The 19,956-nt window shown below is 39.0% G+C and overlaps 2 protein-coding genes and 1 long non-coding RNA gene across 5 annotated transcripts; 2 read left to right on the top strand and 1 right to left on the bottom strand.

Moving 5' to 3' along the window:
- Positions 1-491: 491 nt before the first annotated feature.
- rpl15 (ribosomal protein L15) lies at positions 492-3,204 on the bottom strand. The gene is made up of 4 exons (XM_058046783.1): positions 3,103-3,204; positions 2,363-2,543; positions 1,966-2,102; positions 492-850 (listed from the first exon to the last, which is right to left on the bottom strand). The coding sequence occupies exons 2-4, from the start codon at positions 2,532-2,534 to the stop codon at positions 545-547; spliced, it is 615 nt and encodes a 204-aa protein (XP_057902766.1). The 5' UTR covers positions 2,535-2,543; positions 3,103-3,204; the 3' UTR covers positions 492-544.
- A 397-nt stretch (positions 3,205-3,601) lies between these two features.
- On the top strand, positions 3,602-13,054 carry sf3a3 (splicing factor 3a, subunit 3). The gene is made up of 17 exons (XM_058046780.1): positions 3,602-3,857; positions 3,972-4,019; positions 4,255-4,307; positions 5,083-5,188; positions 5,272-5,344; positions 6,518-6,609; positions 6,699-6,781; positions 7,592-7,730; positions 7,838-7,906; positions 9,240-9,307; positions 10,045-10,152; positions 10,241-10,310; positions 10,508-10,672; positions 11,707-11,817; positions 12,434-12,524; positions 12,673-12,728; positions 12,816-13,054. Exons 1-17 carry the CDS (start codon positions 3,762-3,764, stop codon positions 12,891-12,893), a joined length of 1,506 nt encoding a protein of 501 aa, XP_057902763.1. The 5' UTR covers positions 3,602-3,761; the 3' UTR covers positions 12,894-13,054.
- A 614-nt stretch (positions 13,055-13,668) lies between these two features.
- LOC131101534 (uncharacterized) lies at positions 13,669-17,704 on the top strand. Of its 3 annotated transcripts, XR_009119221.1 has the most exons (7): positions 13,672-13,790; positions 16,571-16,664; positions 16,732-16,829; positions 16,899-16,996; positions 17,138-17,206; positions 17,348-17,432; positions 17,540-17,704. It is a non-coding gene; the product is annotated as an uncharacterized LOC131101534 (long non-coding RNA). The 3 variants fall into 3 exon arrangements; XR_009119222.1 differs by lacking the exon at positions 16,571-16,664 and having other exon boundaries at positions 13,669-13,790; XR_009119223.1 differs by lacking the exons at positions 13,672-13,790; positions 16,571-16,664 and adding an exon at positions 13,904-14,011.
- The last annotated feature ends 2,252 nt before the right edge of the window (positions 17,705-19,956 follow it).

Genomic DNA, 19,956 nt, shown 5'->3' with positions numbered 1-19,956 from the left:
CGGTATCACGTGATGTTAATGTTTACGTTTTACTGCGCATGCTCCATTGACTATTCTGTTTGATTATAGCGGCGTATGTAGACAAGAGATTGGAATATTCCTTTCCGTGTGTACCATTGTTTACGGAAATAGGAAAAACTCATGTAAATATGGCTATTGAACGAGTTATTTAAATTATTTGTGCAATTTGTTTACAGATTATAGATGTAATCCATTTATTCACCACATTATTATACGGGAGCCAACATTTAATTGGCAATTTTACTGCTGTAAAAAAGGAAGTCTATATCTACTTACAGTAATGTCCATTTTTTTTCCTTTAGTGTTTCATCCACACATCTCCTTTATATTATTCTGTCACCAATATATTTAATCTACAATAACTTAATTACTTTGACAAGTCAGTATCCCCTTTAATGTAAAGTTGGTTTATGGCACATAAAACAGTCTTAAACATGTAAATAAAGACAGACAAAAAAATGAAAACAAAGTTATTTGACCACAAAAAGATTTATTTTCGTCAGAATTAGAGAAGCGGTACTCTCTAACGATAACGGTGCAGCTGCAGGGTGTTGCGCCTCTTCCAGGCGGCACGGCGGGACCCTCCGATGGTCTGGTGGAACTTGTGGCCCTTGCCCAGCCCACGGCTCTTCTTCCCTGCAGACGTCAGGCCACGCATCTCTCTGTGCTTGTGCACGGCCCTTGTGATCCATTGGGTGTCGGGGTTGCGTCGGACAGTCTTATGGAAGGGGTCGACCAAAATCACCTCAAAGAACTTGTAGGTGGAATCCTCGCCCACCCAGTAGGAGTTCAGCACTCTCAGGGCGCCGCAGTGACGGCCGGCGCGCTCCTGAAATGGAGGAAATTCGATTAGATTCAACTTTATTGCTATTGCTCATGTCACTTGTACAGGGCAACAAAACGCAGTAAATACTAAATCAAATAGAATTTTTTTTATATATATAATACAGTAAACCTCGGATATATCGGATTCAATTGTTCCCACTGGTTTATCTAAGCGAAATCCGTTATATGCGTATATCGGAAAATGTCCGTTTCACGCATATATCGGATTTATATCCGGTATATGCGTAAATGGGATTTTATCCGTTATAAAAAGGCACTTCCTTGACTATGTTTCCAATGTACCTGGACGCGCAGGCAACGCTGCAAATGACGTCGTATAGCGGCCTGTCACGATTCGGCGAATCGGAGCGCCACGATGCGGCCATCCGATATATGCGAGGGAAATTTACTGGAAATGCATTGGAACGGGACGGGAGATTTTGTCCGAAATAGGCGAAATCCGTTATAAAAAATCCGATATATGCAATGAATTTTTATTGGAAATGCATTACAGAAAAATCGGTTCTTTTTTATCTGTCCGTTGTGAGCGAATTTCCGATATATCCGAGTCCGATATATCCGAGGTTTACTGTATATAGCAATTCAAATATGGATTATAATGCATAGAGTGGTTGCATTTCCCCATTAGAAAGCATAAGAAGTTAATAAATACTGTAGCAGACATCCATTTTAGACATTTTTGGTGTCCAAAATACGGCCCGGGGACCATTCTAAATATAATTAAACATGTTCGCTATGTGGCCCTCGCTGGATAACATTTGGACGTCCCTGCTAGGGAAGAAACACCAAAAAAATACTCAATTTGACCCGAAAAACTTCCTAAAAAGTACAGAAACTGAGGCAGTAAATAACGCAAATACAATGAATCTGTTCTACACAAATAATACAGTCCGAGTGGACTGGTGGTTCGGTTCTTACCCACCTTTGGTAAACTGTGTCTCCATGGCAGGTTATTTAGCATGGACTAGCTTGTTTGATAAACAGTAAACAAAAAGTCACTTCATGGAACGATTCAGTATCGCTTGTTCGACAAGCCGCACACTACGACTAGCTACAGTTGAAAAAAAAAAAACATTAGTCAATTTAAGGCGGCCATACCTCAGCGGTGGACTGCAAACTGCGGGCAAACTTGATCTGGTTGACGCCGTGGTGCACCGGCTTTCCGTAGGTAGCGCCCTTGGGTACGGGGCGTTTACGGCCTCCACGGCGCACGCGGATACGGTAAATGACATACCCTGTTGGAAAAAGATACGTTTTTTTTAATAAATGATCCAAGTCTGCTTTTCCTGCAGGATCCACCCAGCAGCCATTCATGACAAGGTTACCCAGCATGCCTTGTGGGTTGCATGTGAGTTGTTTTGTATTTACACTAGTCGTCACCACCTCCAGCTTTGAATTTCTGTCTTAATATAACAGTTTTTTAAAATTTTTTACCCTAAATGTCCATGATTGACATGTTCAGACACAACTGTCAATAAAGTTTCATTTGATTCACCTTGTTTGGCTTTGTAACCCAGCCGGCGAGCTTTATCGGGTCTGGTCGGCCTCGGCGCGCGGTGAAGGTTTGACAGTTGGCGGTACTGCCAGCAGCGCACACGGAGCAAGAAGCGCATCACATCTGACTGCTTCTTACGCCATAACTCCTGCATATATCGATATGCCCCCATGTTGGATATCTGTGGAAGAAAAATCACCCATCATCAACACCAGAAGCCATGAATGTCCATTTATTGACAAGCATACAACAGACGCCATTGTAAGTTTTATTCAAATGTGGCTAGGTGATATTTTGCCTGTATAACTGGCCGACATTTTACAGTATATTACCTAAATCATAGTACGAGTTAGCATATTAGGTGCATGAAGTACATTGTACCAAACTCGGTTGACTTCAGAGTTAAATTTTGTCCACGGGTCGTACAGCAAAAGCTACAACATACTCCGAATGTGGAATACAATACAGAACATCTAAAGGCGCAAATATAAACACAGACTACAACTGTTAAATCAATAGTTCCTTCCTGTAGCATCGCTTAGCTACATGTTGGGACGGTTAGCATCCACAATGCTCTTAAAAACTAGCAATAGCAAACAATTTATCTAAAAAATAATCAATCGAACATGTGCGCTAGTCTTATGTCTACACGACATAATACGAGAAATAAGATGATGGCGAACATTACAGATGATTTTGGATAGATTATACTTAAAAGAATGGCGAAAATGCTCGCTTACTTGACGGCGTATCAACCGGAAAGAGAAAGAAATATTACCCAGCGTGCCTTAAGAAAACGTGATGACGCTTTCCTGTGTAGTGTTCATGGGTATTGTAGTGCTTGTGAACTACATTTTGGCCGGAAGTGTGTTTCTTTTGAAAGGTTCGAAAGCGATTCTCTTATAAAGATGTTTACGGCAAAATTGATTTGATATTTTAACAGTGTAAGCGGGAAAAGCAACAAACCGAATCACCGGAAGAACGGGTTTTACCCAACTTGACGTCACTTCCTGTGCGTCTGTGACGCTTTGCCCTCAAACCTGAAACAAAACCAATACACATAAGCTTTCCACATTGTTATTGGCGTCAACCACCATGGTCCGAGAAAAAGTAAAATTATGCCACATTAAAGTGTCCGTATTACTTTAAAATTATTGAATTATTTACGTGCAAAATCACGTTACATTTTAGCTAATTTTCTGTCAACAAAATCACGTGGAACTATAATGCATTATTCTCGTTTCTTTGGGCAACATTTAGTGGCGTACACTCAACGCGCAAGGCCGCGGAAACATACGTACCGGATGTAGCATTCGCTAGCAAGTATTGTGCTTTGTTATTCAAACCTTGTGCGTGTCTGTGTTTTTTTTTTATTGTGTTCTATACTACGGCGTGAGAAATGGAGACGATTTTAGAGCAACAGCGTCGCTATCATGAAGAAAAAGAGAGGCTAATGGACGCTAAAACTAAAGAAGTACTACATAAGAAATCGACGGTGAGTTTTTCCGCTAAATGCTACACATTAGCATTATTGCTAATTGAAATTGGACACATGACAAAATGTCTGCAGGATGCTTTTATTCACTGCGAATGTGTTCTCTCTTTACAGTTGCGGGAACAGATTAATTCTGATCACCGGACAAGAGCCATGTTGGATGTAAGTAAAAATAATTAGGAGAACAGCTAATAGCTACCCAAACACTTGTGTACTTGTAATGTTTATTTTTCATTCTAATGCTAATATGTAGCAATTAGTTCTTACACACAAAGTAAATGTTTTTTTCGCATGTAGTTAAGTGAACGCAACCTAAGAATATCAAATTATAAAATTATTAAATTAAATATCAAATCGATTATGTGCCTGTATACTTATCATTGTCATCTTTTCCTAGCGGTATATGGAAGTGAGTGCCAATCTCAGGGACTCTTACGAGGACAAAGACGGGTAAGTCGGTGTTATTCTAGTTTATAAAGTACCTGTACCAGTTATATTTTGCAAGGATATTCTCAGTACTGCAAAACCAGGGGTTGTAAAAATGTGGCCCGCTGCTGTTTTTAATCCCACCACCCATTAAGAGAAAATTTGAAAAAAAAAAATCTTAATCTTAGGAGGGGAAAAGTGGCATTTTCATAGCATAAAGTTGAAGTAGTAAAAACAAATGACATCTAAAAAAAAAGTCATAATATGAGAAACAAAACAAGAAACAATGTTGTAATTGCTGGGAAATTGGGTTGCGGAAAATGTTATAATTTTACGAGAATAAAGTAAAAATATTGTGGGATTAAAGCCATAATTACGGGAAGAAAATTGTCAAGAGGAAAGTTGAAATGGTTGGAAGTAATGCAGCAGTAGAAATGGGAATTTTTATTGTACCAATGAAGTCCAAGTATTTGGAGAAAAAAAGTTAACATTTTCTAAGAGTAAAGTCAAACTATGCAGGGAAAAAAAGTTGAAATTTTACAAGAATAAACACATCATATGATTATGAAAAAAATATTTTTTTGTCTTTATTCCAAATATTTTGACAGACAAAGTTGTAATTTTTTTTAATTTAGGTCGGAGAAAAACTTCTGAGGGCGTAAAGTCAAAATATTATGTGAATAAAGTCAAAATGGGTGCAAAAAATGACAAAATGGAAGTTCTATATGATTATCTCTGAGGTACAGTGCCACACTTTGACGACCCCCTGCTGTGTTTTTTTTTTTTTTTTTTTTGACAGAATGAGAAGGGATGAACTCGCTGCCATCTCAGGACCGAATGAGTTTGCAGAATTCTACAACAGACTGAAACAGATAAAGGAGTTTCACAGAAAGCATCCCAATGAAGTAAGTGATCAGTGACAATGTGACGATCACACGTTTTCAGGTCATGTCAACGCTTTTTTTGTACGTTTTTTTATGTCTTTTAGATTTCCATTCCCATGTCGGCCGAGTTTGAAGAGCTGATGAAAGCCAGAGACAATCCTTGTGACGAGGCTCAGAGTAGGTTTTTTTTTGTAATACTTTCCAAATATTTCAACTTTCTTCTTAAATAATCTTTATAAGTAGTTTTTGTAATATTATGGGTTTATTTGCATAATACTGTACATTTTTCCCCAACCCAACTTTCCAAAAAGTACAACTTTGTTTTGCCTTGTTTTCCTCATATTATAATAACTTAAATATACAAATTTTCCTCATATTACAAGTTTATTCTCTTACAACTTTTTACTTGTTAGAATATGACTTTTTACTCTAAATATGTTATGCTATATTAAAACTGTTTTTTTTTAAAATTTCAACTTTCTTGTAATTTTTTTTCTAATTGACTTTCTTCTCGTAATATTTTCTATTGGCAACCTATTTTTCCCAAAATACATCTGTGTTTTTTTTTTATTTAACTACTGCTCCTTTTAAAAAAAAAAATATTCCAACTATTCCATCCATCTTCTTATAAATGTTAATTTTGATTTTCTCTTATGCTACTACAATGTATTGTTTTTTCTTGTTAGAGTACCTTTTTTCTTAATATCAAATTAGTTTTTTTATTTAACAATATTAATTTTTTATTTTTTTATGACTCGTTTTATTTTTTTATTTATGACTTGAGTCCCATAATATTTAGACTTTCTTTTTATGCCACTATCATGACCAAAACTGCAAGTTTTTCCTGTTACATTATGGAAGGCCTGCTGAGGTTTCTATTTTTATGCTGTTTTTTTTAAGAAATGTTTTTATTTTTTATTACATTATCAGAATGTGCCACGGGACAATTAAAAAAAAAAAAAAAAAAAACAGCAGCAGGCAGCAAAAAGCTACCGCTGGTATACCGTTTTATTTTCTGCACTATAAGTCGCACAAGGCCAAAAATCCATAATTAGGTATAAAAAAACATACATAAGTCGCACTGGAGTGTAAGTGGCATTTTTTGCGGGTAATTTATTTTCCAAACTACTTGACCAAAACAGACATTACGTCCTCTTGGAAGGCAAATTCTAATATTAATAAAAGAATAGAGAACAGGTTGAATAGGTGTAAGATATGCTAACACAATGCTTATTCATCTACACAAAAAATAAACATGAACATTTATAAGTCACTCTGGAGTATAAGTCGCAGGACCAGCCAACCTAAACTTTAAACCTGTAACCCCTACAATGACACCTTTTTTTGCAGACCTGGTGGAGTTCACAGACGAGGAAGGATATGGACGCTACCTGGATCTCCATGACTGCTACCTGAAGTACATCAACCTGAAGGCAGCTGAGGTTCTTGACCCTTCAGCATCACCCTCTTTATGCTCCATCCACGTGCAAGTTTTGAATAATCTGACCTCTCTATTCATCTCTTCCATCAGAGAATTGAGTACATCACTTACTTGTCATCATTCGACCAGCTTTTTGATATCCCCAAAGACAGGAAGAATGCTGAATACAAAAAGTAAGTCAACTACTAATCATACTGTATTCATATTTATGTATAGATATATTTAATGGTCGCCGCATGTGGGCCATGTCTAAGACACTAAGACAGGGGTCGGGAACCTTTTTGGCTACAAGAGCCATGAAGGCCAGATATTTTAAAATGTGTATCTGTGAGAGCCATATACATTTTTTTAAACATTGAATGCAATAAAATGTGTGCATTTTTATGTAAGACCAACAGTTTTAGATATAATGGGCTCTAATTACGTAGACCAGGCACACTACCCCACGCCAAGGGGGTGTGGCCAGCACACTTTTGTGAGCAGCGCAGTGTCCAATAATAAATCAAATACTTGCTGCCATTAATGCAACTTCTGCTGCTGCATGGTTTTGCACCGTACTCAGTATATTTCATTCTTTTGGCCATCTTTGCCAGAAGGCTTGGTTCTGCAGCTTTAGCTAGGTGACTATTTGACTAAAGGAGGAAAGTTTACATTTACATCTTAAATGACCGAGGTACACTACCGCAGTACCCAGTAATAATCGAGTTTTGGTGTTTGAACTGGAAAATATCATCAGGAAAGATAGATATGGTCGGCCGTATTGCAGTAGAAAATAGATTTACAGATTAAAATGCATAAGAAAGTTGTTGATTTTTAATATTTTTAACAGTGATTTCTGTGATGTTTACTTTAAAATGTTAGCAAACATACATTTTTATTGTGGTAAATGCTTGAGAGCCAGATACAGTCATCAAAAGAGCCCTACCTGGCTCCCGAGCCATAGGTTCCCTACCTCTGCACTAAGATGTGATGTTTCCCCGAAGGTACCTGGAGATGCTGCTGGAGTACCTGCAGAACTACACGGACCGTGTCAAACCTCTGCTGGATCAGAATGACCTCTATGACAAAGTGCTGATAGACTTTGAGAAGAAGTGGGAGAGCGGTAGCTTTCCAGGCTGGCCTGTAGGTGTTCCTCCATATTATGAGATGATGTTTCGGCTTCTGTCCATCGTACCGTCTGATCCAGTTTATGATCATTTTAACCGTCTTTGATCGTTCTTTGATCGTAGAAAGAGACGAGCAGTGCTTTGACCCACGCCGGAGCTCACCTGGACCTCTCTGCTTTTTCTTCTTGGGAGGTAAAATGTTAAAAAATGTATCTCAATTCCATGCACACTTGACCAAAATTTTAAGACCAGTTGAAAAATGTCAATAATTTCCATATTTTATACTGTTGGAGATTCTAAGTAGAGCTTCAAAATGTAGAAAATAGAAATGGGAGCGAGACAAAATACATTTTGGAGTAAGCAATTTAATGCAAATGTTCATCAGCTGATCAGACATTTATGACTGCAGCTAAAAAAACAACAACTGGACCCCCCCCCCCCCCCAAAAAAAAAAAAACAAAACCAAAAAAAAACCTGATGTCCATTTTATAAACTTTCCTTGCCATCCGTCCCCTTCGGTCTATGAGGGATGCCCCCTGCAACATCTCCACATTGCCAGCTGCCGTTTGACACCCCTGCACAACCTGAAACTCCATTGTTCCGTTTCATTCATTCATTTTCTATCGCTTCTCCTCACGAGGGTTGCTGGGGATGCTGGAGCCTATCCCAGCTGTCTTCAGGCGAGAGGTGGGGGTACACCCCGGACTGGTGGCCAGCCAATCACAGGGCACATATAGACAAACAACCATTCACACTCACATTCATACCTATGGACAATTTGGAGTGGCTAATTAACCTAGCATGTTTTTGGAATGTGGGAGGAAACTCACGCATGCACAGGGAGAACAGGCAGACACCACACAGATGTCTGAGGGTGGAATTGAACCCGGGTCTCCTAGCTGTGTGGCCTGCGCACTTCCTATGCCGCCTGTCCTCCAATGAACTGCTTTGCTCAGACACAATGCAGAATGGGAAACTTCAAAACTCATATCGGTACTTCTTTGTATATTTTTAGGTACACCTTTGGAGTGTTAAGTTACTGTGTGATGAGTTTAGTGTTTTTTTGCAAGCATAAACATGGCTAAATAAACTAATAGACATGTTTTTGGAATGTGGGAGGAAACCGGAGTACCCGGAGAAAACCCACGCATGCACGGGGAGAACATGCAAACTCCACACAGAGATGGCCGAGGGTGGAATTTGAACCCTGGTCTCCTAGCTGTGAGGTCTGCGTGCTAACCACTAGATCACCGTGCAGACCTTTGCAATGAATTGCTATCTTAAAATGTTTTTGTCTCATTCCCATTTCTTGTTTTTTGCATTTTGAAGATCTACTCCTTAAGACGGAATGGAACAAAATGTAAATTATTTTTCTAAAATGTTGATATGCAGACAATACGTGCACACACAACTCAGGAAAAAGCCAAGGATATTGGGCAACACGACTTACTGTTCCCTAACTGTTTGTGGTATTTTATGTATGTATTTTTGTATTCTAATATAAGTTGGTCATTTTGTCACACAGGAGTTGGCTTCCTTGGGTCTGGATCGACTCAAGTCTGCTCTAATGGCGTTGGGACTCAAGTGTGGAGGGTAAGCATGTCTGCAAGGACTCCATGCGCTACTGTATACAGTATATTTTCTTAGAGAAGTTACAAGCCACTTTCAAGGCGTGATCTTGTCTTCCAGGTGTGGTGGTGGTGGTGGTTCCGCTTAATCATAAAAAAAAAAAAAAGTTTTATTGCACGGCGATCTAGTGGTTAGCGCGCAGACCTCACAGCTAGGAGACCAGGGTTCAATTCCACCCTCGTCCATCTCTGTGTGGAGTTTGCATGTTCTCCCCGTGCATGCGTGGGTTTTCTCCGGGTACTCCGGTTTCCTCCCACATTCCAAAAACATGCTAGGTTAATTGGCGACTCCAAATTGTCCATAGGTATAAATGTGAGTGTGAATGGTTGTTTGTCTATATGTGCCCTGTGATTGGCTGGCCACCAGTCCAGGGTGTACCCCGCCTCTCACCCAAAGACAGCTGGGATAGGCTCCAGCACCCCCTAGCGAGGAAAAGCGGTAGAAAATGAATGAATGAATGTTAACTCGTATTTTTTCAATAAGCCGTGGGCCAATAAAAAAACAGCTACATGCTGCAAATGGCCCCCGGGCCTCAACTTGGACACCCCTGTTTGAGGGGTTGTTTTTTGATAAAATGGATGACGAACACTACCTCTGCCAAATCCTCACTTTGCATACAACTAGTGCTTGTTTTGTGGTTCTTCACATACGTGAACATGAAATCCAAACGTCTGATTGTTTTTTTTTTAAATGTCGGACAGGACCCTTGAGGAGAGAGCTCAGAGACTTTTTGGCACCAAAGGCAAATCCCTGGAATTATTGGACCCTTCACTGTTTGCCAAGAATCCCAAAGCTAAAGGCCCTAAGAAGTATGTGGATGTTAATAATAATTAATAGTCCAATTAAAACGGCTTAATATTAAATTTAAGTAACCATTTCCATTCATCATATCTGCAGAGACACGGAGCGAAACAAGGAAATTGGCTTCCTGGAGGCTCAACTCTATGAATATGTTGAGATTCTCGGGGTAAGGCGATATTGTTATGATGGACTGAATATATTTTATGTTTGAATCAGCCATTTTCTTACCTCACTCGAATGTGGTGTGACTAATTGGTCCCCACGGGGCCCCCGGCAAGGCTCATGTCATAGTGGTTGTCTCTCAACCTGAAGGCTTTTTTACTCCCATTTGCCATCATCGCCACGTCGTGTCCGTTTTTGTAGGAACAGAGGCAGCTTACCCACGAGAACGTGCAGAGGAAGCAAGCCAGGACCGGAGAGGAACGCGAGGAAGAGGAGGAGGAGCAGCTCAGCGAGAGTGAAAGCGAAGACGAGGAAAACGAGATTATCTACAACCCCAAGAATCTGCCGCTGGGTTGGGACGGCAAGGTGAGGCCACTCTCCTTCTACAAAATTCATACTCCAGGATTTCATCATGTTCAGCCAATCCCTGTGATCTTTTTATAAGCCTAGTGGGAGGCTGACGTCATTGCAGCATTATGGGAACACTTAAGTGTTACATTTTGAACTTATATTGGTACAAGTCTTATGAATGGTTGTTTGTCTATATGTGCCCTGCGATTGGCTGGCGACCAATCCAGGGTGTACCCCACCTCTTTCCCAAAGACAGCTGGGATAGGCTCCAGCACCCCCGCGACCCTCTTGAGGATAAGCGGTAGAAAATGAATGAATGAATAGTACATGTCTGTATATTTTAGGTAACCTTTGAGTGTTAAGTTGCTGTGTGATGATTGTTTGTCTATGTACCCTGTGATTGGCTGGCCACCAGTCCGGGGTGTACCCCGCCTCTCGCCCGAAGACAGCTGGGATAGGCTCCAGCACCCCGGTGACCCTCTTTAGGATAAGTGGTAGAAAATGAATGAATGGTACATGTCTGTATATTTTAGGTAACCTTTGAGTGTTAAGTTGCTGCGTGATGAGGTTAGTGTTTTTGGTAAGATGACAGACTTGCTGTGATTTCTAGGACGCGGGGTGCACTGTTGGGGGGCAGGGAACACTGGTACTTTAAATGTCAGTACAAACCGGCCAACTTATATTGGTACATGTCTTGTGAATGGTTGTTTGTCTATATGTGCCCTGTGATTGGCTGGCCACCAGTCCAGGGTGTACCCCACCTCTTTCCCGAAGACAGCTGGGATAGGCCCCAGCACCCCCGCGACCCTCTTGAGGATAAGCGATAGAAAATGAATGAATGAATGGTACATGTCTGTATATTTTAGGTAACCTTTGAGTGTTAAGTTGCTGTGTGATGAGGTTAGTGTTTTTGGTAAGATTACAGACTTACTGTGATTTCCGGGGCAAGGGGTGTACACCGGTACTTTTAAATGTCAGTACAAACCTGCCAACATGTACTCAACACGCAGTTTGACTCTTGAACATGCTCTTGTGCTCATTCCTTTCAGCCAATTCCATACTGGCTCTATAAACTACACGGCCTGAACATCAACTACAACTGTGAAATCTGTGGAAACTACACCTACCGAGGACCCAAAGCTTTCCAACGACACTTTGCGGTACGTGCCATGCAGTCAAATCAAATGTTTCTACTTCACACTTTCACAATGAACGTAGGCCATACATAGACAAAAAAAAAATCTATATATATATATATAAACAACCATTCACAATCTCATTCATACCTATGGACAATTTGGAGTGGCTAATTAACCTAGCATGTTTTTGGGGAGAACATGCTAACTCCACAATGAGAATCGAACCCACGTCTTCTCGATCTCCTAACTGTGTGGCAACTACATGCTAACCATTTGGCATGTTTGGGGCATGTTTGTGTATTTGTTTATACACCTTTTGAGTTTTAAGTCGCAGTGTGATGAATCGAGTGCTGTTAGCAAAGTGTTTGTTCTCAGTAAGACATTCACACTCACATTCAGTGAGTTAACATAGCATGTTTTTGGAATGTGGGAGGAAACCGGAGTACCCGGAGAAAACCCACGCGTGCACGGGGAGAGCGTGCAAACGCCACACAGAGATGACCGAGGGTGGGATTGAACTCGGGTCTGTGCGCTAACCACTAGACCGCCATGCAGCCCAATCATCCCAAACATACTCATTTCTTTTCTTGTTTGTTTCCTAACTGAAACACTGTCCTTTTCTTGGTGTTCCGGCCAGGAGTGGAGACATGCCCACGGAATGCGATGTCTTGGAATTCCTAACACAGCCCACTTTGCCAATGTCACACAGATCGAGGATGCCGTTTCTTGTAAGTCCCATCTTCACACACACACACTCGGTCAGACGTTTACAAAACAGGATTCATGCTGCTTCCGCAGTTTGCTACAGACTTAGTACAAAATGGATTCTTGGAAATTCAAGAAAATGTAACCCATCCTCTTGTTCGCCAACTTTAGTGTGGGCGAAACTGAAGTCCCAAAAGGCGTTAGAGCGTTGGCAGCCTGACACGGAGGTAAGCAAGCACCAGAGTAAAGTAAAAAAAAAAATCACTGATCAGCCAATAAAACTCCTTATGGATGACGGGTGTGTTTTTTCCCAGGAAGAATATGAGGACTCGAGTGGAAATGTCGTCAACAAGAAGACCTATGAAGATCTCAAGAGACAAGGGCTACTGTAGATACTCCAGAAAAGTACACCCTGGCATTTACTGGGAACATCCATTTTACTTTCTTATATTTCGTCTGAGCAGATTCCAATAAAGTCATTCTTCATCCCCCCGTTTTGATAGTGATGTAAAATGTCAATTATTCTTTTGCACAATAAAAATAATACCCTGGCTACCGATGTTTTTTTTTTTTTTCATTAAGCCCTTCCTGTCTTCATGACAAGCTGCATCATGTCCGCACATGCGTGTGTTATGTCATTGAAAAACGCTGTTATGTGTTTTTCGTGGTGTCTGCCTTAGGACGACAGATGAAATGTAGCTATTGCAGCTAATTCTAGCATATTTACTGTGATGCTTTGTGACGTCACTGTGAATGCATGAGTGTCTGTTCTTACAGAAGGTGACCAGTAGGTGGTATCAGTACTGGGGATCGACCGATATGTTTTTTTTCCGGCCGATGATGATACCGATTTTTATAAACCGATGATTTATATGAAAAAATGACAATAACAAATATTTATTGAAATGTAAACACTGAACACAATAGGATTCAGCTTTCTTAAACACACATTTAAACAGTATTATTAATTTTAAAAGGAGTAAATATTCATATCCATGTGCAAAACATTTCTGTCGTAGTTGAAGTTTTGTCTAGCATCGATGTGATGACAATTTAGTAAGATATATAACATTTAACATTTCTCTCATCATTAAAGTTCATGTTGTGCACCCTAAAGATCTCTCATAAGCAGACATGGCTGCTCCAATTCCTTGTCTGTGTGCGCATGCTCAGAGAGAACGCGCGCGAACACACACATAACACTACAACGGATTTAACCTCAGCCCGGCGTTGGCTGAATAAAACTACTACAAACACCATGGAACATCAACAGCTCCCTAATTCCAAAGGTAAGCACTTTTAAAAATGAAGCATTCAGCAGTATTCCTGCTTTTCAGAACCACAAATTAAACTTTATTGTAGCGTCTCTGGGAGCACTTCCGGGTTCCCAGCGTGCTTTGCGGCATCATGTCGATGTAAATAGTTCGACAGTTTGTAGTTAAAGTTGCATAGTTGTTCATTCTTGGTCTGCTCAACTGGTGAAAGTGCTTTTAATTCGTCTGTTGCGTTGGTAAGTGATGTTTTTTTGGGAGTTCTTGTTGTCACACCATGCTATAGCTAGCAGTACCCCAGTGAAATGTGAAGGGCTATTTATGGTGTTAAAAGCAAGCTAATTCTATTACTTGCCATTTATGTTACCGCTTTCAAAGCAGGTGGCATTATTTCAACTAAGTCTAGCTGTTTGAGGCTAATTGAAAGTTGAAAATGTGCCCTTGCTGTGATGTAGTGGCCTATATTGAAGAGTCTTCCGGCAACACATAGCTGCCCGGCGGATGCCTGTTTGTAAATCATGCGGCGGAAATCGGCAAATATCGACTGTAATGTGTTTCGTGGTGCCTGCCTAAGGACGACAGATGAAATATAGCTACTGTAGCTAATTCTAGCATATTTACTGAGATGCTTTTGCTCATATGTTGATGAATATGTACTGGTTGTTAACTGTCCCCAGCAAGTAGCTGGAAGTACTTTAACTCAGGATGGACTTCACTGTGAATGCATGAGTGTCTGTTCTTACAGAAGGTGACCAGTAGGTGGCATCAGTACCTTATTTAAATGCATGAATGGGAGCCTCATTTCTGTTAACTAACTTTAACTCATTCATTCATTTTCTAACGCTTATCCTCAAGAGGGTCGCGGGGGGTGCTGGAGCCTATCCCAGCTGTCCTTGAGGCGGGGTACACCCTGGACTGGTGGCCAGCCAATCACAGGGCACATATAGACAAACAACCATTCACACTCACATTCATACCTATGGATGAATTTGGAGTCGCCGATTAACCTAGCATGTTTTTTGGAATGTGGGAATGTGGAAACCGGAGTACCGGGAGAAAATGCAAACTCCACACAGAGATGGCCGAGGATGGAATTGAACCCTGGTCTTCTAGCTGTGAGGTCTGCACGCTAACCACTAGACCGCCGTGCAGCCTAACTTTAACACCCTGGACTGGTGGCCAGCCAATCACAGGGCACATATAGACAAACAACCATTCACACTCACATTCATACTTATGGACAATTTGGAAAATAGCAGGAAAATACAACACAATGTAGAGCATAAAAGCGTATTCAAAAGTCAAATTGAATATTGAGTACTATAAATGTGTACATGTTGGCAGGTCTGCGTTGACATTGAAATTACACCTAATTTTAACCAAAAACCGGTGACTCCTTACACAGCTTCTGTTCTCTTTGACCTTCTTATTTGTCTATTTCTATTCCAAGGAGACTTAACGAGCAACAATCAGCAGCCATTAGCTTGTGATTGGTCCTCATGTTTCAAATCGCCGCTCTTGTCATTTCCATCGACCCCGCACGAGTAGGCTGTGATTGCCTGAAGAAAGTACTAAGGAAAAAAAAAAAACTCAATTCCCTCCAGCGCATATAATATTGTGATGGACGTGGAATTCTCTAGCAATTTAATGAAGCTCTACTTATGTAACTATTATTCATTATTTAATTAGCTTCCAGCTAATAAACCGGTTGAAGTGGTTGAAACATAAAGAGCAGCAAATGACTCCGAAGGCATTAATAATTAAGCCGACGGTGTCTCCATTTTCACCGCGATGTGTCCACCGGGAGACACATTGCTTCCCACAGGAATTCCCATGAGGAATGATGTCACAGCTGTGAAGAACAAAGATCATTATTTCCTGTGTGTGTGTGTGTGTGTGTGTATTAAAAATCACAAACGCAGTGTAAAACGCACAGCCTGCCATTCCATTTGTAATACTGTATTGACTGATTGAACACACATGGGGTCACCCTTTGAGTGTTAAGTTGCTGTGTGATGAGGTTAGCGTTATTGTCACACCCTGGAACACTTCCCTGTTTTTCCCTGTCACACACTATTTAACAAGTTGTGTATTGAGGCTGCCAAACAAATGGCGCCAAATTAAAAATGTGCGTTCTGCCTGGATGCGTCTCGTGTTCTGTCTGGTTTGCGGGAGTGGGAGTGGGAGAGTGTGCCTCAGCTGTATGTAGAAATAAACACGTCTGACCCATATTCTAGGAATATCACACTTCAGTACAAAGCCTGAATAATAGATACTTTGTCACAAGTAAACAAAGGTGTATCAGTGTGTTAGTTATTGGAAATGTTGCATATTAAAATGCAGTGATGACATATGAAATTCATATACGTTTATTTGATTATTTTCCTGGATATTCTTTGATTCCTGGAAATAATTATTTGGATTTCTGTTATTTTCCAATGGGAGAAATTACCATTCTTTTGTCGTTTGTTACGTGCATTAAATGCATTCACACAATTAAATTGGGATAATTTGGGATTTTGAAATTAATTTCATCACTCTTTTATCACAGTTTTCACAAAGTAGGATTTCGTATTCATAAATGAAATATTCCTTAGGTTAGAGCCTAGAAAACCAGTTTTCTAAATACAGTTTTTAACATCATTAGAGTCCTGGTCTTAACCCGGGGTCCACATTTTCCAATGGCCCCACTTTTGCTTAAGTCATTTTTCATGTCTTTTTTTTTTACACTTTTATGTAAGTAATGTTTAATGTAAGTAATTTTTGTTTTAATGTTCTCAACTTTCATTTTTTTTCAGGTAAAATTCCAGGTCTGACTCTAACCAAAACGGACTCTAACCAAAGCAAATTTTCCCATGGAAAATCCAATCAATCCGTTCCAGACACTTTTATGTAAGTAATGTTTAATGTAAGTAATTTTTGTTTTAATGTTCTCAACTTTCATTACATTTTTTTTCAGGTCTGTAAAATTCCAGGTCTGACTCTAACCAAAACGGACTCTAACCAAAGCAAATTTTCCCATGGAAAATCCAATCAATCCGTTCCAGACACTTTTATGTAAGTAATGTTTAATGTAAGTAATTTTTGTTTTAATGTTCTCAACTTTCATTTCATTTTTTTTTTCAGGTCTGTAAAATTCCAGGTCTGACTCTAACCAAAACGGACTCTAACCAAAGCAAATTTTCCCATGGAAAAGCCAAGTAATCCGTTCCAGACACTTTTAGGTAAGTAATTTTTTATGTAATTAATTTTTGTTTTTATTTTCTCAACTTTTATTTAAACCATGATTTTTGTTTATGCTTTTATTTATGTAATTAATGTACTTATACAGTGGTGCCTTGGTTAACGTCATTAATTTATTTCAGAAGGCCTGACTCTAACCAAAGCAAAATTTCCCATGGAAAATCCAATCAATCTGTTCCAGACACTTTTATGTAAGTAATGTTTTATGTAAGTAATTTTTGTTTTTATTTTCTCAACTTTTATTTAAACCATGATTTTTGTTTATGCTTTCATTTATGTAATTAATGTACTCATACAGTGCTGCCGTGGTTAACATCATTAATTTATTCCAGAAGGTCTAACTCCAACCAAAACGGACTGTAACCAAAGCAAAATTTCCCATGGAAAATCCAATGAATTCGTTCCAGACACTTTTATGTAAGTAATTTTTCATGTCAGTAATTTTTGTTTTTATTTTCTCAACTTTTATTTAAACCATGATTTTTCTTTGTGCTTTCATTTATGTAATTAATGCTCTTATACAGTGCTGCCTTGGTTAACCAGAAGATCTGACTCTAACCAAAATGGACTCTAACCAAAGCAAATTTTACCCTGGAAAATCCAATCAATCCGTTACAGACACTTTTATGTAAGTAATGTTTAATGCAAGTAATTTTTGTTTTTATGTTCTCAACTTTTATTTAATTTTTTTTCAGGTCTGACTTTAACCAAAACAGACTCTAACCAAAGCAAATTTTCCCATAGAAAAGCCAATTAATACTTTTATGTAAGTAATGTTTAATGCAAGTAATTTTTGTTTTTATGTTCTCAACATTTATTTAATTTTTTTTCAGGTCTGACTCTAACCAAAACAGACTCTAACCAAAGCAAATTTTCCCATAGAAAAGCCAATTAATACTTTTATGTAAGTACATTTTCTCAACCTTTATTTAAACCATGATTTTTGTTTATGCTTTCATTTATGTAATTAATGTATTTATACAGTGGTGCCTTTGTTAACGTCATTAATTTATTCCAGAAGATCTGACTCTAACCAAAACTGATTCTAACCAAAGCAAATTTTACCCTGGAAAATCCAATCAATCCGTTCCAGACACTTTTATGTAAGTAATGTTTAATGCAAGTAATTTTTGTTTTTATGTTCTCAATTTTCATTTACATTTTTTTCAGGTCTGACTCTAACCAAAACAGACTCTAACCAAAGCAAATTTTCCCATAGACTAAACATTACTTACATAAAAGTGTAAAAAAAAATGACTTAGGCAAAAGTGGGACCACTGGAAAATGTGGACCCCAGGTTAAGACCAGGACTCTAATGATGTTAAAAACTGTATTTAGAAAACTGTTTTTCTAGGTTCTAATCTAAAGAATATTTAATCCTACTTTGTGAAAACTCCTGTGATAAATTAGAATCATAAATCATATTAGAAGGAAGAAGGCAGAAAACATGCAGGCTTGTTTTTTTTTTTTTTCATTTTTACCCCACGCTTTTCCCCCCATCCCCCACTCTTAAACCCCCACAACTGCACTCCCCACGACCCCCCAGGATCTTTGAGGCTCTACCAATGAGAGCCGTACTGCGCTATTCCTTCCCGGAGACAGGGAACCTCCAGGTCTGGTGCAGTCCTGTCATGCTGCTTAACACCAATCACATGCCTGGCATGGAAGGATTCCACTTGGCAGACAATATGTGTCTTCATGGTTCCTACCCCGTGGGCCTGGTGAAGCACTCAACAACAAAAAAAAACAACAACAACAAAAAACATGTTTTTTTTCTGAAATGTGAACTTCAACTACATCTTCAGACATTTTTGGTGTGATTCAAAGTCAAAGCAAGGACACGTTTGGTCCACACAGCCTTCACCGTTGGGAGCATCCTGCTGCTTCCAAATGAGACTTTGGTGGATTCGCAGAACGGCTCGCTTTGGATTAAACTAAATCCGCTCAGCATAATATCAATATCAATGTCACACTATTCCATATTGGGGAGCTGTGATTACATTATATTTACAGCCTGAATTTTTTTTTCTTGCTAGTTTTCATAACTTTTGCTATAAAAATATCTTGTAGTACTCTTTACTTACTATTTAAGTTTGCTTTACTAAATGATTAACGGTAATCCATTTGTAGCTTCATGCTATCATGGTTAATAACATTAATAACATTAATAAATCATCGCTGTTTTGTGGTTGAATACAGCAATTTTGCAGTGTAAAAATACATAAACATAAACACACATAAAATATAACATGCATTCAAAGATATTTTGATAACTATTGTGGTATTCTACGCTGGTTAGTACCTTAGTGAGAATCGCTAGGAAGTACTATAAAGAACAAAAAAAAAAACAAACAAAAAAAACTTCGCCCGATGGTAAAGTGTTTGAGTCTAGATTATGAAAATTAAATGTAGTTCCAATTTTCAAATTTTTTTAGAAAATCATCAATTTATAAACTACTGACCAGTTTCCGTATTACCAAAATGTTCTAATATTATTGAAAAGTTATTCAACAACAAATGTATTCATAAAAATTACTCACTGACAGCCAATACAGAGCTAACATGCGGAATACCCCAGGGGTCAATACTGGGACCCAAACTGTTCAATTTGTATATTAACATCTGTAGTTTCAAAATACCTAAAGCTAGTATTATTTACTAATGATACTACATCCTTTTGTTCTCAGAAAGCACACAAGAGACAATTTACAAAATCAGAGATGAAAAATGAATGAATGAATGTTTGGATGAGATGCTAATTTTTCGAACCTTTGTATTGAGTTGTGGACTCCTATAGAGCAGCTACACACAATAACCTGCACAGAAAACTTTATAGATCTTCCAGAATCTGCACCTATTCCAGCTGTATTTGTGCTTCAGAATCAGAATCAGAATCAGAAATTGTTTTATTGCCAGGTATGATCAAACACATACTAGGAAA

The sequence above is a fragment of the Doryrhamphus excisus genome, chromosome 14 (assembly GCF_030265055.1).
Source record: "Doryrhamphus excisus isolate RoL2022-K1 chromosome 14, RoL_Dexc_1.0, whole genome shotgun sequence".
NCBI lineage: Eukaryota > Metazoa > Chordata > Actinopteri > Syngnathiformes > Syngnathidae > Doryrhamphus > Doryrhamphus excisus.
Note: the sequence above shows the minus strand (reverse complement) of the source record. Positions and strands in the feature narration are given on the sequence as shown.